This window comes from Nerophis ophidion, linkage group LG16 (genome assembly GCF_033978795.1).
Source record: "Nerophis ophidion isolate RoL-2023_Sa linkage group LG16, RoL_Noph_v1.0, whole genome shotgun sequence".
Taxonomy (NCBI): domain Eukaryota; kingdom Metazoa; phylum Chordata; class Actinopteri; order Syngnathiformes; family Syngnathidae; genus Nerophis; species Nerophis ophidion.
Genome location: NC_084626.1, coordinates 4,648,452 through 4,675,951, shown reverse-complemented (window position 1 = coordinate 4,675,951; position 27,500 = coordinate 4,648,452). Strand labels below are relative to the sequence as shown.

General features: G+C 40.8%; 1 protein-coding gene across 2 annotated transcripts in view; it reads right to left on the bottom strand.

Annotated features, from left to right (window-relative positions):
- Window positions 1-27,500, bottom strand: part of foxp4 (forkhead box P4) — a 311,486-nt gene that overhangs the window by 144,403 nt on the left and 139,583 nt on the right. For both annotated transcript variants that reach the window (XM_061922608.1, XM_061922609.1), the window contains one exon: window positions 107-196. In XM_061922608.1, the coding sequence (XP_061778592.1) occupies window positions 107-196 (90 nt within the window). The remainder of the gene's footprint in view (window positions 1-106; window positions 197-27,500) is intronic.

Sequence of the window (27,500 nt, the reverse complement as noted above, 5' to 3'; positions counted from 1 at the left end):
TACTGTGGAGCTGACATGAGCCCAGACTCTGCACATTTGTGTGTTTGTCACCCAGTGTGTGTGTGTGTGTGTGTGTGTGTGTGTGTGTGCAAGAGTGTGTTCTGACCTGCACGGGACTCTGTTTGACCTCGTTGCTGCCAGGGGAGTTGAGCCCAGAGGCCTGCTGGAGGAGGAACTGTCTGGCTGCCTGGAGAGCCTGCAAGAGCCAACACGATGGTTACATATAAGGGGCCAAACGGGGACCTACGGTCGAAGCTTTAAAGGTAAACATTCTGTGGGAGAAATTGTGGCAATCTAAACACAAACCACTACCATGTTTTCTGGGACTGCTCTGCCATAAAGGACTGTGGGAAAGAGATACACCGAGTTCTACAGGATATGTTCAATGTGAAGACTCGGTTTTTCGAACATGTACCTCAGGATTGGCTGGGGAAAAAGATAAACACTTTATGAATATCCTACTGGTGGCTTGTAGAAAAAAAAAAAACAGGTAATGGATATCACCGGAGAGCCCAACTTTAAAGTTAAAGTTAAATTCAAAGTACCAATGAGTGTCACACACACACTAGGTGTGGCGAATTAATCTCTGCATTCAACCCATCACCCTTGATCACCCCCTGGGAGGTGAGGGGAGCAGTGAGCAGCCACATTGGCCGTGCCCAGGAATCATTTTTGGTGATTTAACTCCCAATTCCAACAATGGGTCCCATTTTCATAGTCTTTGGTATGACTCGGCCGGGGTTTGAACTCACAACCTACCAATCTCAGGGTGGACACTCTAACCACTAGGCCAATAAGTAGGTGTTACTGTTATGTGTGCTATGGCTATTGAGTTTTTTTTTTTTTTTACCGAGTCTCAGTCTGGACACCCAACCCCACGCCTTCACCAATGCTTGAATCCCTGATGGATGATGGACGGTGGAGCAGCCTGCTTCCGTAGTTCCCACTCCCTCTCCTCTGTTGCAAGTCTTGTGTTTTCTTTGTTTATGTGTGTTAATTGTAACGGGTCCCATTTTTATAGTCTCTGGTATGACTCGGCCGCATGAGGCTGCGACGTCACAAGGGGCGGTATAGCTGGGTTGGTAGAGCGGCCATGCCAGCCACTTGAGGGTACCAGGTTTGATCCCTGCTTCCGACCACTAAGCCACTGAGTAGGTCAACTTTGTCGCTATGGACGGAAATCACAATTGACATTTATTATCTAGTCCTATGAGCTCAACGGTGCTATGGCTATTGAGGTTTTTTTTTACCGAGTCTCAGTCTGGAACCCAACCCAACGCCTTCACCACTGCTTGAATCCCTTATGGGTGATGGACTGTGGAGAGCAGCCTGCCTCCGTAGTTCCCACTCCCTCTCCTCTGTTGCAAGTCTTGTGTATTCTTTGTTTATGCGCTTTAATTGTAACGGGTCCCATTTTTATAGTCTCTGGTATGACTCGCCCGCATAAGCCTGTGACGGCCCAAAAAAGGGGCGGTATAGCTCGGTTGGTAGAGCAACCATGCCAGCAACTTGAGGGTTATTATAAATTGGAGAAATGTACCTCGTACTGGAAAAACTGGGTCAATTATGTCAACTTCCATAAGCCTGATTTTATTTTCTCGAATTAATGATTGTACTGTTTACAAAAAAAGATTAGTAAGTTGCATTTCATATAATGAGATACATAAGATTATCAACAAGTTCAGAAAGTTTATCATGGTTATTCTTCTTTGTAAACACTAAGTGTGAAGAAGAGTTTCTTAAATTGGATCATATTACATTGTTAGATTTTTTTACCTAATCCATTTCATAATTTAATTCCACATATATACTGTAAATACTTAAAGTTTGAAGAGTTTTTAAAATTGGATCATATTGTTACATTGTTGGATTGCTTTACTTAATCTATTTCTTAATTTAATTCCACATATTGATATGATAAAAGCTTTCATTAAAGCTGCCTTTATACCCAATCATGGCGCCCACCCGTTCCCAAATAGACTTTTCACCTGTGGGATGTTCAACTTTTTTGCCACTTGTGCCAGCTTTTTTGAAACCTGTCGCAGGCATCAAATTCCAAATGAGCTAATATTTGAAAAAAAAATAACGTTTACCAGTTCAAGTGTTAAAGGCCTACTGAAATTAGTTTTTTCTTATTTAAACGGGGATAGCAGGTCCATTCTATGTGTCATACTTGATCATTTCGCAATATTGCCAAATTTTTGCTGAAAGGATTTAGTAGAGGACATCGACGATAAAGTTCGCAACTTTCGGTGCTAAGAGAAAAGCCCTGCCTCTACCGGAAGTCGCGGACGATGACGTCACATGTGTGGGGGGTCCTCACAAACTCACATTGATTTTAATGGGAGCCTCTTACAAAAAGTGCTATTTGGACCGAGAAAACGACAATTTCCCCATTAATTTGAGCGAGGATGAAAGATTTGTGTTTGAGGATATTGATAGCGTCGTAATAGAAAAAAAAAAAAAACAAGTAAAAAAAAAAACGCGATTGCATTGGGATGGATTCCGATGTTTTTAGTCACATTTACTAGGATAATTCTGGGAAATCCCTTATCTTTCTATTGTGTTGCTAGTGTTTTAGTGAGTTTAATAGTACCTGATAGTCGGAGGAGTGTGTCCACGGGTGTGTTGACGCGCAGTGTCTCAGGGGAGTCGACGGCAGCTATGGACGGCACAAGCTCAGCTGATATCCGGTAAGAAGCGACTTTTTACCACAATTTTCTCACCGAAACCTGCTGGTTGACATTTCGCCGTGATTCATGTTCGCTTGACCGCGCTCTGATCCATAGTAACGTTTCACCTCCAGGAATTTTAAACAAGGAATAACCGCGTGTTTGTGTGGCTAAAGGCTAAAGCTTCCCAACTCCATCTTTCTACTTTGACTTCTCCAATATTAATTGAACAAATCGCAAAAGATTCAAGAATACAGATCTCCAAAATACTGTTTAATTATGCGGTTAAAGCAGACAACTTTTAGCTGTGTGTGTGCGCAGCGCTCATATTTCCTTAAAACCCGTGACGTCTTGCGTACACGTCATTATTACACAACGTTTTCAAGACGAAACTCCCGGGAAATTTAAAATTGCAATTTAGTAAACTAAAAAGGCCGTATTGGCGTGTGTTGCAATGTTAATATTTCATCATTGATATATAAACTATCAGACTGTGTGGTGGGTAGTAGTGGGTTTCAGTAGGCCTTTAAGTATCTTGTCTTTACAGTCTATTCGATTGAAATTAAGTTGAAAAGGATTAGCAAATCATTGTATTCTGTTTTTAGTATTGATATACACAACGTGCCAACTTCACTGGTTTGGGGTTTTGTAAAAAGTGTCGGTCTGCGCCACCTCTCAATTGCAGTCTCAGTAGATCACATGCAAAATTTTCTTGATTGCACACCCGGTTTAGTACGTGGTATTCAGATCTCAGGCAATCAGGCCATAAGTGTGTGTTTGCCTCACATCAAAATGCGTTCCTACTCTCTCTCTCTCTCTCCTGCACCCTTCCTTTGCGTCCTTGCGGCTCAAAATGGCTCGTCCACAATCCTCCGAGGCAGAAGTGTGTCAGCACATCTTCATGTGTGTCACTCGCACACTGTTTATACGTGTCAGAGTGATGTAAAGCAACCCTGAAGAGCCGTGACTAATCGACATCCCTACCCCCCCTCTTCCCGGAGCTCCCCAGTCTAACCAGTAACACCCAGCCCCACTTTCTCTCTTCAACCAAGTGTTAGAGGACAAATCCGCTCCGGAGGCAAAAGGTCCTTTTTTTTTTTTTTTTTGCTGGAATGTCTGAACTGTGCCGAAAACCAAACAAGAAAACACCCATTTCAAAACATGCGAGCTCTGCGCACACACACACACACACACACACACACTCTCTCTCTCTCATACACACACACCGGTTATCATTTGGAATGGGGACCAAGTTTTTGATCATACCTTGTGGGGACCACCCTCTCTACAGGTTGTGGCAGCAAACATTTTTTTTGGTAAAATGTCCACTGCCCAGTTAGTTCATACACGTCTTTAAATTTCTGGATTGATGAAGTAATGTGCCGTTCATACTTACTGGGGACCCTGGGGACGAATAGTTAACATGGTTCATGGGGACCAAATTTAAATAATTTTGCATAATTAACAGAAATTTGTATGTGACTACTGAGGACCATTAAAAAAAAAAGTTCAAATTAAATATGACATGATCCTCAGAATACAGCACTACAGCTGTCCTCTTATAGGAATTTCCACCACTTAAAATGTTAAAGAAAATCCTGCATCTTCTGTGACATTCCTGAAAACTGCTATTTAGCAGTAATGAAGTTGTCTGCAACTACAACTACCATATATAGAAGGATGGAAAATTCTGAACGTGAATCATACTTTAAGGTACTAATGTTTTATAATCATGCGGTATGATAATGTTATCCTAAGGAACACTAAACCAGATTTTGTTTTTGGAAAAATATATTGGTTTGAACTAAGGAGGGATACCAGACAGAATCACAGTACTATTAATGCCAGGATAACAAATGCTTCACTTTTCACTTTGGCATTTTCAGAATGGATCTGACTATCATTTAAAAACGTTTCCCTTTAGGGGACCTGTTTGTTTTTTTTTTGTCTCCATACCGTCAGAGGTCCCCTAAAGGTGACTGTAAACAGAGCGATGTCCCCATTAAGTCAGCAATGCCAGAACACACACACACACGCACACACACACACACACACACACACACAAACACACACACACGGGTTATCATTCGGAATGGGGACCAAGTGTTTGATCGTGACTTGTGGGGACCACCCTTTCGACATATTCCGTATAATTGACCACTATATGGTAACACCCCAATAAGTTTTTCAACTTGTTTGAGTGTGGCTCCACGTAAATCCAATCATGGTAGGTGTTAAAGTGTTAAAAACAATGTTGACAATATAAAACATTCTCATGCATTTTAATCCATCCATTCATTTTCTACCCCACCAGTTCAAGAAGTATTTTATTGATTATTGGTTAGCTTCAGAATATCAACGTTATTAAAAAGAATAAGAGACTTATTATACTCTAAAAATGTTGGTCTTACTTAAAAATGCACGCATTTAGTTGTATTCAGTGTGAAAAAATATTATATATAGCTCTCACAGAAGAACATTTTAAAATATTTGGCTTTCATGGGTCTCTCAGCCAAAAAAGTTCCCGACCCCTGCTTTAAAGTAATAATGTTCTGTATGCTGTATGAAAATGTCATCCTAAGGAGCACTAAACCGGATTTTGTTTTTGGAAAAATATATTAAGTTTTAACTTAGGATGGATACCATACAGATAATGTCAGGATAACAAATGTTTCACTTTTCACTTAGGCATCTTCAGAATGGACCTGACTATCTTTTAAAAAGGTTTCTGTTTTTAGGTCCCCACACCGTCAGAAGTCCCCTAAAGGTGAGTGTGTAAACAGAGCGATGTCCCCATTAGGTCTGAATTGCCAGAACGCACACACACACAACCTCATGGCGGAGGGTTACAGAGGGGAGACAGCAGGATGCACATTTGCTTCCTCTGACTCAAAGGGGAAAGGTTCCTTGGTAAATATTGATTTATGAAAGTCTGTGTGTGTGTGTGTGTCTGTGTGTGCGTGTGTGTGCGTCCGCCGCAAAATTAACGGCCATAACTCGTTGGGATGTTCTTCTTCGCCGTGGAAGATCTTACGCAAAACCAGGCCGCGTCAGAACGGAGGCCTCGACGAGGCGCACATCCCCCGTACACCGCGCGGCCTCGTTAATGAATCGTCCAATTAGACGGCGTGGCACGTTAAGTCGCATCTAATTGCAAAAACAGCGCGGGAGATTAGGGTGCTGGAAGAGACAGAAATGCTCTGTGCAGTCGCGATGATGAAAACCATCTGGATTTTTTTTTTTTTTTTTTTTTTTGCTGAGACCGCAATTAAAACACACACATGCACAGATGTGGCCGCGGACCCGCCTGTACACACACACACACACACACACACACACACACACACACACACACACACACACACACACACACACACACACACACACACACACATACCGATTTTAACACTTGGACGAAAATCTAGGGAACCCCCCTCCCATTTACTGCTTTGACCTAAGCATTAAAACAAGCACAGACACACACATATATACATATGTATAGACACACACACACACACACACACACACACACACACACACACACACACACACACACACACACACACACACGCACGCACACACACACACACACAACCGCCCAGTTTGTTGGCATGTGGTGTGAATTAGGCCTTGAACACCATGTCTACCCACTTGTGTGTGTGTGTGTGTGTGTGTGTGTTGGCAGGAGTTGGGAAGCCATGTCTGGCAACAATAAAGGACAATTCCACCCAAATTACCACCCTGATTACCACTATATTAAAGAAGCATTTATGGCTTTCATAAACGCTAGAACAGAGCAGAGGTGATGCCTGTCTCCTCTCCTAAGGTTCTATTCATAGCTCGACTTTTGTGCACCAGACGAATAACCCCCTCAACCCCCCAGCCCCAAGAAGAAAACCGTGGTGCTTTACATACTCAAACAACGTTAAGGTGTATAGACAGTTTATGCAAATGCACCACAACTGAAATAGTATACTTAGGACTATGGGGATTAAAGTTGGAAAACATGTTTTATTCACTATCAACTAGAGTTGTCCTAATACCAATAATAAAAGACCCATTTTTATTCTCTGGCTTTTAACACTATGCGAGTTGTGTGGTCCTCTGTTTTAATTGGTTTTACCCTTTAAAATCGGGTTTAAACATATTTATTTTTACATTGTTTTTATATGGGTTTTATATGTATTTATTTGTTATGCTTTTATTCAGTCATTGGTGGAGCTCAGGATAGTATTGTTTTTAATATTGTTGTGCAGCACTTTGGAAACATTTTGTTGTTTAAATGTGCTATGTATAAATAAAGTGGATTGGATTGGATAATTTGGTACCGGTACCAAAATGTATTCCGACACTTTTCTAAATAAAGGGCACCAAAAAAATGGCATTATTTTAACAAAAAAATCTTAGGGTACATTAAACATATGTTTATTATTGCAATGTTGTCCTTAAATAAAATAGTGAACATACTAGACAACTTGTCTTTTAGTAGTAATTAAACAAACAAACAAAAAACAGTAACAAATTATGTCATTTACAGTATCTACTTATTATTTTGTCAACTTTATGAGGGACAAGCTGTAAAAAATGTTTATTAATCCACTTGTTCATTGACTGTTAATATCCGGTTATTTTCTATTTCAACATGTTCTATCTACACTTCTGTTAAAATGTAATAATCACTAATTCTTATGTTGTTTGGATACTTGACATTTGTTTTGGATGATATCACAAATGCAGGTATCGATCCGATACCAATTAGTTCCAGGATCATACATTGGTCATATTCAAAGTACTCATGTCCTAACTTTATGACCATATTATTTAAAAAGTGTAAAACATATTTTTGGCGATAAACATATCATATAGAATCAAAGTTAAAGTTAAGTTAAAGTACCAATGTTGGACCCATCCTCAAGTTCACCCACTGGTAGGTGAGGGGAGCAGTGAGCAGCACCGTGTGCCACGCTCGGGAATCATTTTTTGGTGATTTAACCCCCAATTCCAACCCGTAATATTAAGTGCCAAGCACGGAGGTAATGGGTCTAATTTTTATAGTCTTTGGTATGACTCGGCTGGGGTTTGAGCACACAACCTCCCAGTCTCAGGGCGGACACTCTAACCATAAGGCTAGTATCGACTAAATACGACGCTCTAGTACTTGGTATCATTACAGTGGATGTCAGGTGTAGATCCACCCATGGAATTTGTTTACATTCAGGAACAACGCTGGTAAGCTATTGTATCCTCCTACGGTGTGTAGTGAAGCATGTCTAGCTATTCCTCGTCCTGCAGTGATAATGATACTTGAAAAAAACGTACTTTAATTGTCGACATGGAGGCGAGGATTAGAGATTTAGAAGTAGCTAAAACACTGAAGACTGCGGAGGGCCTCTTCCTGAAGGCGTTTCCGTGTTATAACTTCACCTTTCGTTTTTAAGCCAGTGTCTGCTGGTAAGTACTCTGTGTGCGTGCACTGCCGAACATGCTCATTTTGCTCGTAGAACCGGCAAAAAAAAAAGAAATAAAATGGGGAACCGGTACTTTCCAAACAGAGTATACACCGCGATACTATACTATACCGATACTATTACGGTATACCGTACAACCCTACTATCAACTAACGAAATTGTCACGGTTTTAAGGCCACGGTCTGAAAAAAAACAAAAAAATAAAAGATTTAGTGTGTTCAATTACTTACTGTAATTGAACACAAACATAGTCAGTGTTTCCCACAGGTCAGGCATGTATTTGTGGTGGTGTGGTTGGCCACCGGGGTGGTGGGGGATTGGGGGTTGGGGGGGTGTCAGCAGGGGCAGCGGCGGCGATGACCAAGAAGAACGCGGAGTTGGAATATAATTACAACACTTTATGTACATATTTATATACATATATATACATATATATATAATATTTACATATTTATATAATATGTAACTACAAGCTCCATTCACAGACAGAGTCCCATTGCTTTTATGAGCGGTCGAGCGAGTCAAAAGCCGAAAGAACAAAAACAAAAAAAACAACATTTTTTAAAATGTATTTTTATTTTTGGCAGCCGTAGTTCTTTCGTGGTGGGTCGCCACAAATAAATGAATGTGTGGGAAACCCTGATAGTGCTCAAATGTTTTAATCATGTTTATGACTTCAAACTAGGGCAGACCTGGGTATTATTATGAATATTTCTAGAACTTTAACATCGAAACTGTCGCCGCCATCATGATGTACAGTGTTGTTTTTAAATTACCCTAAGTCTTGAACTATACAAAATATTTCAATGGTTGAAATCTGCGCTTTTGAGTGTTTTACGAGTTATTACGGTAATCTACGTCACAGCAGCTCAGACCTGGAACAAACCAGAGTGTTCAGGGTTTGTGTTTCCAGAGCGGACAGCCTAAAAGACGCGGAAGCAGATTTTTACTACAAAGTTCTGCAGAAAATTATTCATATAAGACTGTAGGTGATTTTTTTTTTTTTTTTTTTTTTTTACCCTTTGCGTTCATTTTTAATCCCCGTTTATTGCATTTTGTTTGATTGTAGGAGATGGTGTAAAAAGTAAAACAAGAATGTTATTCATGTTAATATTCATTGTTTTATCGTTCATAGTTAATATTGTAAATCCCACACTTTATATCCATGTTTTCATTACTATTCAGTAAAAAGATGTAAAATGTAATTCCGTTTTTTGAGGCGATCTGTCATAAAGTTTTGGTATTCATCCGACCCTTTCATCCATCCATTTTCTACCGCTTGTCCCGCTAGAGCCTATCTCAGCTTGCCTCGCTTTCAATCAGACAATATTGTGAGTATTTGTATTAGTGTTCCTGAAAAAAGGGACCCAAGCACACCAAAAGTACAGCAGATATATACATACATACTTTTCAACATTCAAGATTTTCTCCGCATTCTACCCAGCGGTGTGGCTCCGTGGTTTTCCAAAGTCGTACTAAAGTGTGCTGACAGATTTGTGAGCGGCGTGCGTAATGTTCTATATTTCCAATGAAACATCAATGCTTCGGTGTTGCTTCCTTACGGAAACTCGCTTGCGTTGTTTATTGAACCGGCATCAACCTGCAGTCAACACACATCTCCTATGTGTGACTGCCACCTACTGCCCACACTTATCATTACACCATACTTGCCAACCCTCCCGATTTTCCCGGGAGACTCCCGAATTTCAGTGCCCCTCCCGAAAATCTCCCAGGGCAACCATTCTCACGAATTTCTCCCGATTTCCGCCCGGTCAATAATATTTGGGCCGTGCCTAAAGGCAGATGTATATCTTCAGCAGATATAGAACATCTACATCAATAATATGATTTGTCTGAAAGGACAAGCGGTACGAAATGGATAGATGGATGGAAATAAATAAAATACTATTTTAGATTTGTTTTTAACTGATAATTGTGTTTAATCTGGAAATCGATTTTTTAACACCCCGACTACTAACGTGATTTTTTTTAAGGAGCAAAGAATTCTGCGGGAACATCCACTGTGTCTCCACTCTTGTTTTCTGAAAAGCAGTGTCCTCTACAAGTCACTTGTGTTTTCAGCACCTCTTGATTTTGTTTGTCTCAGTTGCCATGACGGCAAATTACATTCACCTGCCTCTGGTTAGTTCTCTGGACGCGCACCTGTTACCCGGGCACTAATCAGAGGGCTATTTAGTCTTTGCCCTGGCCTCACTCGGTCTGGCTTCCTAGTTTGTTTCTTACAACAGATGACAACGTTTATTTCTCGCTCTGAACCTGCTAGCCTTCACGCTAGGCTGTTTTTATCTTGTAGCTCCCACACTAGCTCCTTTAGTTTCTTCCTTAAGAGCTATGAGCACGTTTTCCTTTGTTAAAGTCTGATTTATTTCTAAATAAATCATTTGTTCCTACCTTCACGCTGTGTCCAAAGCCCGTCTGCATTCCTGGAAAAACGAACTCTGCACCACGATGCGACCCGGTCGTTCCATTTCATTTGTTACCAGATTCGCACCTTCTTTCTCTCGTATTACCGCTCGCACCACAGCTAACGTTACCCATGCTGCTACCTCTCTGCTCCGCGAGGGCGTATACGTATGTGATGTATGTAAAAAGGTGCGCTTGTTTTATGTCTCTGTGAGAAGCAGAGACAAGAAAGAGTGAGAAACGCCTGTTAAAAGCAACTGCGTGAGAACGTATACTCCAATATCACAAGCTAATTTTTGTAGCAACGCTTTTGCCGCATAAATGTTCAACGTCTTCCCGCTTGAAGCCAAACCCGCACCAAACGATGGACCCTGTGCTGTTTTTCCGGGGAATTAATTATTCCTTCATTTGTTACCCGATTCGCACCTTTTCTCTCTCGTATTACCACTCGCACCGCACCCTTAGCGTCACAGCTAACCTTACCCATGTCGCTACCTGTCTGCTCCGCGGGAGCATGTGACGTTGCACGCGTGACGTATGTAAGAAGGTGCGCTTGTTTTACGTCTCTGTGAGAAGCAGAGACAAGAAAGAGTGAGAAACGCCTGTCGTGTAATGCCCGCAGCTAAAAGCAACTGCGTGAGAACGTACACTCAAGTATCACGATATAGTCATTTTCTATATCGCACAGAGACAAACCCACGATATATCGAGTATATCGCGCCGCCCTAAAAAGCGCTATATTAATATAATACACATCACTTCACACTGCCCACATCCATTTGGCATGCATAGAAGTTTAATCTGAATAACAACAATGATATATTCACTATAAAACAGATAAAACAGTGCATAACGCCCTCATTTTTCCATGAAAAGTGCACCACCCCGAGCCCCGGATTCTGCAGTTGTAAAGGTGTGAAAGTAAATAGAAGTTTACTATAGATATACTGGATGTGTCTACACCTTTAGTGTGGGCAAACAGTCGGATGACGCACAGCTAAGTCACTTATTAAGAGCCTCCCGGCTGCCCGCTCACCTCAGAAAAAAGCACCTTTGCATTGTGCAACTCGGACCAATACAAACTGATCCACTTTGTGCTATTTTACATTAAAAAAAAAAGCCACATCCAAACATGCCGAGGAAGAATAAACATCAGCAAATCCTGAATGACATTAAAATTAACCTGGACTTAAACAAGTTGAAAAACTTTTTTGCTGTTGTGCTGAGTGTAGTGTTTTGGTTCTTGTCTTGTGCTCCTATTTTGGTGGCTTTTTCTCTTTTTTGGGGGGTTTTCCTGTAGCACAGGGGTAGGGAACCTGCGGCTCTAGAGCCAGATGTGGCTCTTTTGATGACTGCATCTGGCTCTCAGATAAATCTTAGCTGACATTGCTTAACACGATAAGTAATAAATGATTCCGCTGGTAATCACAGGGTTAAAAATAACGTTCAAAATTAAAAACATTCTCATGCATTTTATTCCATCAATCTAAGAAGTCGCATTAATGGTAAGAAGTATTTCATTTATTATTTGTTAGCTTCAGAATAACAATGTTATTGAAAAGAATAAGAGACTTATTATACTTTAACTTAAAAATGTGCACATTTAGTTGTATTCAGTGTTAAAAATATTGGTAACACTTTAGTATGGGGAACATATTCTAAGTAGCAAAGACTTAAGAGTTATTTGGACACTAGGGGACCATATAAGGGTTAGGGTTGCTAATAAGCAATAATTCTGAGGTTATAAGGGAAGACTCTTAGTTAATGGCTTACTGCTTGTAAAATAAGGCCATGCAGAAGACTAATTAAGAGCCAATATGTTACGAATTTGCATGTTAATAAGCAACTAATTATTGGTGAATATGTTCCCCATATCAAAGTATTACCAAAATATAATATGGCTCTCACGGAAATACGTTTTTAAAATATTTGGCTTTCATGGCTCTCTCAGCCAAAAAGGTTCCTGACCCCTGCTGTTGCAGTTTCATGTCTTCCTTTGAGCGATATCTCCCGCACCTACTTTGTTTTAGCATTCAAGAATGTTTCAGTTGTTTTTATCCGTCTTTGTGGGGACATTGTTGACTGTCAGTCATGTTCCGATGTCTTTGCTCCACAGTAAGTCTTTGCTGTCGTCCAGCATTCAGTTTTTGTGTACTTTGTAGCAAGTTCAGGTTTAGTTTCGTTCTGCATAGCCTTGCCTAAGCAGACTGTATCTCACGGCACCATCCATCCATCCCATCCATTTTCTACCGCTTATTCCCTTTCGGGGTCGCGGGGGGCGCTGGCGCCTATCTCAGCTACAATCGGGCGGAAGGCAGGGTACACCCTGGACAAGTCGCCACCTCATCGCAGGGCCTCACGGCACCAGTGGTTGAAAAAGACTGTCTTAGAGGAGATTCTAGCTTATTTGCAGCACGTCTCTAATCTTAGATTGTAGAAATATATTCCAATTGAACAAATAATAGGATCCTAAGACAGGACAATAAGATCATATGGACAGCAGTAGGTGTCTACATTTTGCTTTGTATTTATTATATTACTTATTTTGTGTCTGGTTTTGTATTTGTTTTGTATCATACCATGAATTGATTAACGTGGACCCCAACTTAAACAAGTTGAAAAACTTATTTGCTGTTGTGCTGAGTGTAGTGTTTTGGTTCTTGCCTTGCGCTCCTATTTTGGTGTCTTTTTCTCTTTTTTGGGGGTATTTTCCTGTAGCAGTTTCATGTCTTCTTTTGAGCGATATCTCCCGCACCTACTGTGTTTTAGCATTCAAGAATGTTTCAGTTGTTTTTATCCGTCTTTGCGGGGACATTGTGGACTGTCATGTCATGTTCGGATGTACATTGTGGACGCCGTCTTTGCTCCACAGTAAGTCTTTGCTGTCGTCTAGCATTCCGTTTTTGTTTACTTTGTAGCCAGTTCAGTTTTAGTTTCGTTCTGCATAGCCTTGCCTAAGCAGACTGTATCTCACGGCACCAGTGTTTGAAAAAGAGTGTCTTAGAGGAGATTCTAGCTTATTTGTAGCACGTCTCTAATCTTACATTGTAGAAATATATTCAAATTGAACAAATAATAGGATCCTAAGACAGAACAATAAGATCATATGGACAGCCGTAGGTGTCTACATTTTGCTTTGTATTTATTATTTTATTTATTTTGTGTCTGGTTTTGTATTTGTTTTGTATCATACCATGAATTGATTAACGTGGACACCGACTTAAACAAGTTGAAAAACGTATTTGCTGTCGTGCTGAGTGTAGTGTTTTGGTTCTTGTCTTGTGCTCCTATTTTGGTGGCTTTTTCGGGGTATTTTCCTGTTGCAGTTTCATGTCTTCCTTTGAGCGATATTTCCCGCACCTACTGTGTTTTAGCATTCAAGAATATTTCAGTTGTTTTTATCCGTCTTTGCGGGGACATTGTGGACTGTCATGTCATGTTCGGATGTACATTGTGGACGCCGTATTTGCTCCACGGTAAGTCTTTGCTGTCGTCCAGCATTCTGTTTTTGTTTACTTTGTAGCCAGTTCAGTTTTAGTTTCGTTCTGCATAGCCTTCCCTAAGCTTCAACGCCTTTTCTTAGGGGCACTCACCTTTTGTTTATTTTTGGTTTAAGCATTAGACGCCGCTGTTTCCGAAATCTACAAAGCAATTCCTACTGATATGGAAGAGTATTACACGGTTACTCTGCCAAACTCTAGACAGCACCGACACTCAACAACAACAGATGCTTTGCAGTCTATAATTACTGGTTTGCAAAAAAGATTTTTAACCCACGTAGGTGAAATTAGATAATCTCCCACGGCACACCAGACTGTATCTCTCGGCACCAGTGGTTGAAAAAGACTGCCTTAGAGGAGATTATATCTTATTTTCCGCATGTCTCTAATCTTAGATTGTAGAAATATATTCCAATTGAAAAAAAATATAGGATCCTAAGACAGAACAATAAGATCATATGGACAAATGCTTTGTATTTATTATTTTACTTATTTTGTGTCTGGTTTTGTATTTGTTGTACCATGAATTGATTGACGTGGACCCCGACTTAAACAAGTTGAAAAACATATTCGGGTGTTACCATTTAGGGGTAAATAGTACTGAATATGTACTGTACTGTGGAATCTACTAATACAAGTCTTAATCAATCAAAGCTCATCTAAAAGGACCGATTCGGCAACAGTTCTGGTTATCCAGCCTGGACAACAGGTCCAAATCCAGCTCAGGAGTGACTCCGCACCACCCCCTCCGAGTTCAGTCCGAAACTTCGAAAACAAACATTTTTTTTGCAGCAAATTCCTAAAAAAAAACAGTAACGTGCTCCTGTTGCACAGAAGAAATTGGACAACGTTGGACCACATCCTTGCATTGATATTTTAACCTTGCCAGCAGACAAAAAAAACACTGGCGTGACTCCACGGTACAATAAAAGCCACCACTCCTTAAAAATGAGGGTTTTTTTTTTCTTTTTCGGACTGCCGATAAATGTTTTATAATGTGATATCGTAAATTATCGGTATCGGTTTCAAAAAGTAAAATGTATGACTTTTTAAAACGCCGCTGTACGTACTGGTACACGGACATGGGGAGAAGTACGGAGTGCCAATAAACCTTAACAGGCACAACCCAATCACATAATACCTGCGGCTTTTCACACACACAAGTCAATGCAAAGCACACTTGGTCAACAGCCTTACAGGTCACATTGAGGGTGGCCATATAAACAACTTTAACACGGTTACAAATATACGCCACACTGTGAATCCACACCAAACAAGAATGACAAACACATTTCGGGAGGACATCCGCACCGTAACACGTCATAAACACAACAAAACAAATACCCAGAAACCCTTGCAGCACTAACTCTTCCGGGATGCTACAATACACACACCCTACTACCCCTCCCCCACCTCAAACTCCTAAACTCAGGGAGAGCATGTCCAAAATTCCAAGAAATAATGCACTTTGTGACTTCAATAATGAATATGACAGTGCCATGTTGGCATTTTCCCCCCCCATATTTTATTTTGGAAAATCTTGTTACATTGTTTAATGCATTCAGCAGGGCATCGCAACAAAATTAGGCATCATTATGTGTTAATTCCACGACTTTATATTTCGGTATCGGTTGATATCAGAATCGGTAATTAAGAGTTGGACAAAATCGGAATATCGGCAAAAAAAACATTATCGGACATCTCTAGTTGTTTTTTTACTTGAAAAAAAATATAAATTGCATGAATGGGAAATATATTACCCATTATCTGTGCACTGTTGACCGAAAATTCGCACACCTAAGAAAAAAATTTGATCGCCGAAACAGCACTGCTGAGACTGGGGTGCAAACTTTCGATTTATATAAAAAAGGCATTCCTCAAGGCACCCTTTGGGTCCTCTACTTTTTAGCAGTTAGAATTGTTTTTGAAATGTGTGATTTATGGAACAAAAATCTTTGTTTTTATTATTATTATTATTAATTTAATTTTTCCTACTTTTATTGTATTTATTTTTTGTTTTTTGGGGGGGGGTGTATTTTATTATATATTTTTTAACTTTTATTTCATTTTCTTTTTTTTCGGGAAGGGGGGACTGTTTGGTTCTTAGCACCTGTATTATATTTTCCCTATCCAAATAAATAAATAAATATTAGAAAGAGAAAAAAAAAAAGAATGGTTACTAATGAGAATCACGATTCATTCAAAAACCTTTTTTTTTTTTTGACACCCCTACTAAACATTCACATTTCAACACCCCCCGCGACCCCGAAAGGGAATAAGCGGTAGAAAATGGATGGATGGATGGATGTCCTTGACCCTCATTCATTTCTCATCTTCACCCTCACCCTCTCTTCTTTCTCCCAGTGACCTGGCTGGACTGCATCATTGTAACACACACACACATACATATATACACACACAAAATCAGCTCCACATAACCCCCCCTGACAGCCCCCCCAACCCCAACTCCCTGTTCCCCCTGTGGCATTCCTGGGGGCGCACTGCACCTTTAAAGAAAATATGAGGGAGGCCTAAGAGGGAGGCCCAACAACAGAGTCTTTGTGCTGCCGAGCACACACACACACACACACATACACATCAGTGGTGTCAGACAGGTTTTATTAGAGTGAGAGAGGTAGGAGGGAAGGAAGGGGAAGGAGGGGTGAGGAGGTCAGCGCTCAGCTTGGAGGCCTGCGAGCACACAGAGTGAGTGTGTGTGTGTGTGTGTGTGTGTGTGTGTGTGTGTGTGTGTTCTTCTGACTTGTCATCGCTCCCCTCTGTAAATCATCGCCGCTGACACAGCCTTTAATAACAGTGCATTTTTTAATTCAGCAGGGTCACACACACACACTCACAAAGGTAAATGTGCGTGTGTGTGTGTGTGCGTGTGTGTGTGTGTGTGTGTGTGTGTGTGTGTGTGTGTGTGTGTGTGTGTGTGTGTGTGTGTGTGTGGTAAAGGCCAGTCCCTCCTTAACAGTTTCAGAAAAAAATGGCTGACAGTGAAGTTTCTTTTTACTGTAGACGATGGTGCAGAAGATGTAACGCTAAATGTGTGTGTGTGTGTATTCTGGCAATTCTGACTTAATGGGGACATCGCTCTGTTTACACAGTCATCTTTAAGGGACTTCTGACGGTCTGGGGACCAAAAAACAGAAACCTTTATAAATGATAGTCAGATCCATTCTGAGGATGCCTAAGTGATTTTTAAGCTTCGGCCCATAAAACACGTTTACTGGTTAGTTTGAGCGTCAGACATTTGCACAGCAGCCCCCTCATCGGGCTGTAGCTGGTACTGTACTCGCTGCTCTGCTCACACTTCTTCCGTGTATAGTTTTTTTAATCTCCATTTCTAATGGTCCTCAGTAGTCACATACAAATTTGTGCGAATTATGCAAAATTATTTACATTTGGTCCCCATGAACCATATTAACTCTTTTTGCCCCAGGGTCCCCAGTAAGTATGATCAGCACATTACTTCATCAATCTAGAGCAGTGGTTCTTAACCAGGGTTCGATCGAACCCTAGGGGTTCGGTGAGTCGGCCTCAGGGGTTCGGTGGAGCCTCACACTCAAGCCACACCCGACTCATCGTGTACATAAAAACTTCTCCCTATCGGCATATTAGGGATACGGCAACAGCATAACCCAAACTGATTTGCAGGTGTGTAATTTGTTACGAGTTCATGCACTGTGTTGGTTTTGTTCTTAGAACAAGGGGATGTTCATGCACGGTTGTGCACCAGTAAAAGATCATATAACTTTGTCTTGAATTTAAAAAACATTTTATTTTTCACTAAAGAAGGGTTCAGTGGATGCGCATATGGGGTTCAGTACCTCCAACATGGTTAAGAACCACTGACCTAGAGATTTAAAGACGTGGATGGGCTAGCTGGGCAGTGGTCATTTTACCTCATTTTTTTATGCTTCCACAACCTGTGGAAAGGTGGTCCCCACAAGTCCTGATCAATCACTTGATCCCAATTCTGGATGATAACCAGTGTGTGTGTGTGTGTGTGTGTGTGTGTGTGTGTGTGTGTCATTCAGGTTGCTAAAGCAAACAGGTTTGAGTGTGTGTGATGGATCTGGCCTCTAATCCATCCAGTGTGTTTGGGTGAGACAAAGAAAAGAGAAGCAAAGTAATCTAAACAGAGTGAAGTCTAGAATGATGGGGCGGGGGTCCGGGGGGAGGGCGGGGGGAGACAGGTGGGTACCATATGTTGGAGTAATCCGTCAGCACTGACTGGCCTCCATTGTTGACGGCCCAAAACGAAACAAACCTCCTTCTCCCTTTACTCCGACCATCTAGTCCTCATCCTCCCTCCCTCTTTGGTAAACAGTTCCCGGGGCGAGCGCTGGGTTGCTGTCCTCCGGGAGGGGCTGGAGGGGAGGGGGGGTTGCAGGTGGTATCACATTTCTTCAGGAGAAGAATGTGCAGGGGGAAAAAAAAAAAAAAAGAGTTGTTGTTGCATGACCGAGCCAGTGCCCAGAATGTATCGGATAAGGAGGAAAAAAAAGGGGTTTTAATGCACTTCTACCCATGTTTGGCTAAAGCGGTCCCTGGAGAGCGGAGCCCACGGGGGAGACCGGAGCATGGACGCAGGGTGAAGACGTAGAGAAAAGCTCCGTCACGCCCGGCTGCTCCCCTACAGGCCCTGCATGCTTTCTGAATTTGGGTCGTCAGGAGACGCTGGCTCCGCACAAGGGGAGGGGCGGGACTTATGTTCTTCACTCCCTTTCTGTCCTTGTCGGAGGGCTGTCATTGAAGCTGAAAGCCAGGCTTGAAGCTGCCCTGTGATCCTCACGATTAACCCCCAGCCCCCACCCCACCTCGCCACACCGTTCTCTGGGCTTGCTGGAGGATGCACTTCCAAGCACCACCGACACTCACACGTTCACTCTGACGGACTGCTATCTTACTTCTAAATAGGGCAAATATGAACAAAAACCCTTAAGTTACATGCTTGACCTTTTTCATATATTCGATGAATGCAATGATTTGCAAATCATTTTCAGTTGAATATGCTACAAAGACAACATATTTGATGTTCAGACTCAAACATTTTTTTTGCAAATAATCATTACTTTTAGAATTTGATGCCAGCAACACATGACAAAGAAGTTGGGAAAGGTGGCAATAAATACTGATAAAGTTGAGGAATGCTCATGAAACACTTATTTGGAACATCCCACAGGTATGCAAGCTAATTGGGAACAGGTGGGTGCCATGATTGGGTATAAAAACAGCTTCCCAATAAATGCTCAGTCTTTCACAAGAAAGGATGCGGCAAGGTACAGCCCTTTGTCCACAACTGCGTGAGCAAATAGTCAAACAGTTTTAAAACAACGTTTCTCAAAGTGCAATTGCAAGAAATTTAGGGATTTCAACATCTATGGTCCATAATATCATCAAAAGGTTCAGAGAATCTGGAGAAATCACTCCACGTAAGCGGCATGGCCGGAAACCAACATTGAATGACCGTGACCTTCGATCCCTCAGACGGGACTGTATTAAAAACCGACATCTGTCTCTAAAGAATATCACCACATGGGTTCAGGAACACTTCATAAAACCACTGTCACTAAATACAGTTGGTCGCTACATCTGTAAGTGTAAGTTAAAGCTCTACTATGCAAAGCGAAAGCCATTTATCAACAACATCCAGAAACGCCTCCGGCTCCTCTGCGCCCGAGATCATCTAAGATGGACTGATGCAAAGTGGAAAAGTGTTCTGTGGTCTGACAATTCCACATTTCAAATTGTTTTTTGGAAATATCCGACATTGTGTCAACCGGACCAAAGGGGAAGCGAACCATCCAGACTGTTATCGACGCAAAGTTCAAAAGACAGCATCTGTGATGGTATGGGGGGTGCGTTAGTGCCCAAGGCATGGGTAACTTACACATCTGTGAAGGCACCATTAATGCTGAAGGGTACATACAGCTTTTGGAACAACATATGCTGCTATATAAGCGCTGTCTTTTTCATGGACGCCCCTGCTTATTTCAGCAAGACAATGCCAAGCACGTGTTACAACAGCGTGGCTTCGTAAAAAAAGAGTGCGGGTACTTTTCTGGCCCGCCTGCAGTCCAGACCTGTCTCCCATCCAAAATGTGTGGCGCATTATGAAGCGAAAAATACGACAGTGGAGACCCCGGACTGTTGAACGACTGAAGCTCAACATAAAACTAAAATGGGAAAGAATTCCACTTTCAAAGCTTCAACAATTAGTTTCCTCAGTTCCCAAACGTTTATTGAGTGTTGTTAAAAGAAAAGGTGATGTAAGAAAGTGGTGTGCATACCCTTTCCCAACTACTTTGGCACGTATTGCAGCCATGAAATTCTTTAATTAGTTAATTATTATTTGCAAAAAAAAAAAATCAAGTTTATGAGTTTGAAAATCAAATATCTTGTCTTTGTAGTGCATTCAATTGAATATGGGTTGAAAAAGATTTGCATCCAACACAATTTCCCAACTAATATGGAAACAGGGTTTGTACATACATACATGAACACATACATACACATATAAATATATGTGTGAATGTGAGTGTGAATGTTGTCTGTCTGTCTGTCTGTGTTGACCCTGTGATGAGGTGGCGACTTGTCCAGGGTGTAATCCGCCTTCCACCCGTTTATTCCCAAAAGGGAATAAGCGGTAGAAAATGGATGGATATATATATATATACATATATACATACATTCATACATACATGTCTGTACATGCATACATACATATAAACTGTATGTATATATACACATTCGCATATATATACATATATGTATATACGTATACACACATATATATATACATAGTATATGTACATATTTATTTGTACATATATTTATACACACATATACACATATATATATGTATACATACATACGCATATATACATACATACACATATATATATATATATATATATATATATATATATATATATATATATATATATATGTCGTTGTGGTTTGTGCAGCCCTTTGAGACACTTGTGATTTAGGGCTATATAAATAAACATTGATATATGTATCTATATATATATATAGATATATATATATATCTATATATATATAGATATAGATATATAGATATATATAATTTACATAGTTGAATGTGCTGACAACAAAATCACACACACATTATCAATTGAAATTCAATCTATTTACACGTGGAGGTGTGGATCTGGAGTCACACTAAAAAATATAAAGTGGAAAAAAAAAACACCCCCTGCAGGATGTCTATTCCATTTGCACAACAGCATGTGACATTGATTGTCAGTCAGTGTTGCCTCCTAAGTGGACAGTTTGATTGCACAGAAGTGAGATTTACTCGGGGTTACATTGTGTTGAGAACGTCTTGCCCTTTGTTTGTTCAACTGTTGTAAATACATAAATATGTATGCTGAATATCTAGCGGTATATATCTGCGGCTAATATATTTAAAAATACTTTTTTCTTCTAAAATGTAGTGGATGTGGCTAAACACGGAAAATATGGTATTTCCTTAATTATCACAAAGTTCTGTCACCGATGGACTCTGTGCAGTCACGTGGTTTTACTGCCTTACAGTGACGTCACCGAATATGGTTCCGAGCCCGTCGGAGGAAAGAGCGGTCACAAAGTAAACAGTCGAGCATTGGAAAGTAGGTTTTCTAAACAGCTGGCAGCATCATTTAATGTCATATTCAACCCGCCAACTAACTGAAACTCGATATCTGCTGACTTTGTGTTGTTATCGTTGCTATGGTGCCGACTGCGAAGAAGACGCTAAGTGGATCAGCGTTTCCTGGAGGTGAACGTAAGCGAGTCGGGTGCCGACGGGACTGAAATCCCGGCAAAGCCCCCAATTTTACAGAGAGTTGGCGTGGAGGCTCTGCCAAGTCTTGCCCCCTTTCCCGCCCCGCGGGTCCTCCTTACAAGGAGCTTCTCTCTTTCTGGGATTAATCACCTCCCTTCCAGTCTCTTCCAGAAATTTGTTTCCACTCCAAGGGACTTCAAAACCGAGGGCCCACCTCGGGAACTAGAACGGTACCGCGGTCTGGTTTAGCTGCAGCTATCCGGGACACCTTCAGACAACACCAACCGGCCATTTAATGTAATGTTTCCGCAATATAAGCTCAGTTAGGGAGCTGAGGTTTTGAAACGACTGAAGCCAGCTTTCGTTCGGGGCCCAGACTGACCATTAAAGAACGGAAAGACCGCGCTATCGAGCCAAAGCAATAAAAACTCACAAACTCCAAAAGAACATCAAATATGCTCTAATCCTCGCCGATTTGATTTTTTTTCTTCTTATTTTTCACAAAAGCGACCTGTTTGGAACGTGTGGTTTTCCAGATGGTTCTCTTAGCAGGAATGAGAAAACCTCGCCTTGCCTCCAGCCGTCTGACATTTCTATTGATTCGCAAGGGTATAGACATTGGTCGTAAAGGCGAGCTGACTGAATACCCAGGGCTGCGTTATATCATGACATAATTTAAGACAATAAAACTTCGAAAGAAGTCATCCCAAGAAAAGACATTACGACTTAGACAATCTGATGAGGTGAGAAGGAAATGGAGAAAACTCCCTTCCTAAAGAAACCAGCTCATTGATGGCTTAATAGTAGTTTCCTTACCAATGCTCGCATACGTCAGCGGTGTCAAAGTAGTTTTCACTGTGGCCCACATCACAGTTACTATTATTACCCAATTTTTTATGCAATTTATTAGATTTTTTACAAACTAAAAAGTGAAAAAAATATGTGGTAAGTTGCAAAAATGTTACCTTAAAATTTAGTGTATGGAAAAACAGTATTGTAGTTTTGATGGTAAAAAAAAAAAAGGCAGCTCAGTGGCCAGAATTTTACTGTAAAATTTGTTTTTTTTATTGTAAAAAAATATATGCAATTTTACAGTAAAATTGAGCTGCCAGTTTGGTTGTCTATTTTATTTTTTTACCTGAAATCAACAACAGTAGATGTTTTGGTGTATTACTGTAAAAGTCAAAACGGCACCACCGTTTATCACAGTTAAACAAATAAAGTTTTTTTTTCATTTAGAGAAAAATGCAATTGTAGAGAAAAATTTTAGCACCTGAGCTGCCAGTTTGGTCGGGTTTTTTTTTCCATTATTTTTTTTTAACCAGAAATCAACAACTGTAGATTTTTCCGTGCATTACTGTAAATGCCAAAAACTTTTTTTTTTTTACAGGGGATTGAACCAGGGACCCTCGGGTTGCGCACGGCCACTCTTCCACTGCGCCACGCCGTCCCTTGTTTGGTTGTCTATTTTTTTTTCTTTACCTCAAATCAACAACAGTATATTTTTTGGTGTATTACTGTAAAAGCCAAAACGGCACTACCGTTTATCACAGTTAAACAAATACAGTTTTTTTTTCATTTAGAGAAAAAGTTTAGCACCTGAGCTGTCAGTTTGGTTGTTGTTGTTTTTTTGTTTTTTTTAACCACAAATCGATAACTGTAGATTTTTCCGTGCATTACTGTAAATGCCAAAACCATTTATTACAGGGGATTGAACCAGGGACCTTCGGGTTGCGCACGGCCACTCTTACACTGCGCCACGCCGTCCCTTGTTTGGTTGTCAATTTTTTTTTACCTCAAATCAACAACAGTAGATTTTTTTGGTGTATTACTGTAAAAGCCAAAACGGCACCACCATTTATTACAGTTAAAAAAATACCGGGTTTTTTTTCATTTAGAGAAAAATGCAATTTTACAGTAAAATTTTGGCCAGTTTGGTTAGTTTTTTTTTTTGTTTTTTTTACCGCAAATCTTGTTTTTTTTACTGTAAAAAAAATGCAATTGTACAGAAAAATTACAGCACCTGAGCTGCCAGTTTGGTCGTTTTATTTTTGGTAGTTTTTTTTTAATTATTATTATTACCACAAATCAACAGCTGTAGATTTTTGGCACCACTGTTTATTACAGTTAAACAAGTACTGTTTTTTTTTATTTAGAGAAAAATGCAATTTTACAGTAAAATTTTGGCACCTGAGCTGCCAGTTTGGTTGGGTTTTATTTGTTTAGTGTTTTTACCGCAAATTTAGTCTTTTTACTGTAAAAAAAAAAAAATGCAATTTTACAGAAAAAAATTGGCACCTGAGCTGCCAGTTTGGTTGGGTTGGGCAGTCTGTCATATGTTGGAGTCAAATAACATGATATCCGTCTTGTTCTCATTTAAGTTTAGAAAGTTAATTTTATTTATTTACATGACATTGTTTCTTTTGCTGTTATCAGACTTCGCTCTACAGAAGAGTAATCCTTAGAAGTCTACAGTTTACGGCATAAGCGGGGATGGAAACTGGAACCTTCAAGTTGCTGGCATGGTTAACCGAGTTACATCGGCCGTCAATGCACAAGTACAACGAAATTTAATTTTCGACTCAAAACCCGTTCAAGATTAGACAAATACTGTACAGAATTACGGGACAGGGACACTGATGGGTCACCATGCACGGCGCTCCGTAAAAGGTGGGGAAAAGGTAGACGCTGGGGGAAAGTGAGAAAAAAAAAGCCAATCTCAGACTGAAGTGATGTGAAGTGAATTATATTTATATAGCGCTTTTCTCTATTGACTCAAAGTGCTTTACATTGTGAAAACCAATATTTAAGTTACATTTAAACCAGTGTGGGTGGCACTGGGGGCAGTTGGGTAAAGTGTCTTGCCCAAGGACACAACGGCAGTGACTAGAATGGCAGAAGCAGGAATCGAACCTGCAACCCTCAACTTGCTGGCACGGCCACTCTACCAACTGAGTCATATTGCCCCGACAAAAAAAAATAATAATAATAACTCCATAGCAATCAATGCTAATTAATAGCATGTCAATAGCAAAGACAATAGAGTTTAAATGTAACTTAGATATTGGGTGTCACTATGTAAAGCGCTTTGAGTCACTTGAGAAAAAGCGCTATGTAAATATAATTCACTTCACTAGAGTGGCCGTGCCAGCAACTTGAGGGTTTCAGGTTCGATTCCCGCTTCCGCCATCCTAGTCACTGTCGTTGTGTCCTTGGGCAAGACACTTTACCCACCTGCTCCCAGTGCCACCCACACTGGTTTAAATGTAACTTAGATATTGGGTTTCACTATGTAAAGCGCTTTGAGTCACTAGAGAAAAGCGCTATATAAATATAATTCACTTCACTTCACAATGAGTATTAGCATCAAGGTAGCGCATTTTTTGACATTTTTAAACATTTCTTTAAGCCTGATTTTCTTTGTTGGCAGTGAGAATTGTAACTTTAGCTCGAGGTAGTTTGGCTTTGGCGCTGCTGGAGTGATCGCCAAGCGGCAAAGTGCAAAGAGATGGCCAACCCGTGTAAAGTAAAACAAGGCAACGTAGGGTTTTACGGGATTGGAGGGGTTTAGTCGTGCCAAAAAAAAGGTACCCTATTTGGTAACCATCCCTAGGACTCTGCTTCTACAGAAAATACAAATTAAGAACAATACGGACCCCCACCACCCCCTGGTCCTTAGCTTTCTGGAACTTGGGCCCCTAAAACAACTTAGCTGAGCACCCCTGATGTTGTCATTGTCATTGTCACTGTTTGTGATAAGCTGTCCCTATTTGCTGGTTCCTGATAGCTATTTGCAGTTTGCTGTCTCCAAGCTCCTTGTTTTCCTGTTAGCTATAACCTGTTTCCAGTTTTTCTGTTTGCTGGTTCCCGTTTCCAGTTTGGCGGTTCCTGGTTTCCGGTTTTTTGTTTTTTTCTTCTTATTTTGGACATGAAATCATGTTTTCCTGCACAAAGCCTGCCGTCTCTGCCTCTCAGGGTTCATCACCAACACTACCTGACAAACATGTTTTATGGGCCAAAGCTTAAAAATCACTTAGGCATCTTCAGAATGGATCAGACTATCATTTAAAAATGTTTCCCTTTAGGGGACCAGTGTTTTTTTTTTGGTCCCCATACCTTCAGAAGTCCCCTAAAAGTGACTGTGTAAACAGAGCGATGTCCCCATTGCAGGAATACACACACACACACACACACAATGTCCTCTTTAAGTAAGCATTGCCAGAACACACACACACACACACACACACACACACGATTTTGACTGTGTAAAGGTGACTGTGTAAATAGAGCGGTCGCCATTAAGTCAGCATTGCGAGAACACACCCACACAATGTCCACATTAAGTAAGCATTGCCAGAACGAACACACACACACACACACACACACACACTTTTGACTGTGTAAAGGTGACTGTGTAAACAGAGCAATGTCCCCATTTAGTCAGTATTGCCAGAATGTACACACACAAAATGTCCCCATTAAGTAAAATTTGCCTGAACACACACACACATACACATGTGCACGCACACAATTTTGACTGTGTAAGAGTGACTGTGTAAACAGAGCAATGTCCCCATTAAGTCCGAATTGCTAGAATATAAACACACACACACACACACAATGTCCCCATTAAGTAAGCATTGCCAGAACACACAAACACGCACACGCGCACACACACATAATGGGACTGTGTAAACAGAGCGATTTCCTCATTAAGTATGCATTGTCAGAACACACACACACACACACAATGTCCCCATTAAGTAAGCATTGCCAGAACACACACACACACACACACACGCACACACTTGACTGTGTAAAGATGACTGTATAAACAGAGCAATGTCCCCATTTAGTCAGTATTGCCAGAATATACACACACACAATGTCCCCATTAAGTAAGAATTGCCAGAACACACACACACATACATACGTGCACGCACACAATTTTGACTGTGTAAAGGTGACTGTGTAAACAGAGCGATGTCCCCATTAGGTCCGAATTGCTAGAATATAAACACACGCACACAATGTCCCCATTAAGTAAGCATTGCCAGAACACACACACACGCGCACACACACATTATGGGACTGTGTAAACAGAGCGATGTCCTCATTAAGTATGCATTGTCAGAACACACACACACACACAATGTCCCCATTAAGTAAGCATTGCCAGAACACACACACACACTTGACTGTGTAAAGATGACTGTGTAAACAGAGCAATGTCCCCATTTAGTCAGTATTGCCAGAATATACACACACACAATGTCCCCATTAAGTAAGAATTGCCAGAACACACACACACACATACACACGTGCACGCACACAATTTTGACTGTGTAAAGGTGACTGTGTAAACAGAGCGATGTCCCCATTAAGTCCGAATTACTAGAATATAAACACACACACAATGTCCCCATTAAGTAAGCATTGCCAGAAAACACACACACATACACGCACACAAACACCCACACACGTGCACGCACACAATTTTGACTGTGTAAAGGTGACTGTGTAAACAGAGCGATGTCCCCATTAAGTCCAAATTGCTAGAATATAGAAACACACACACACACAATGTCCCCATTAAGTAAGCATTGCCAGAACACACACACACACACACATTCCGCCT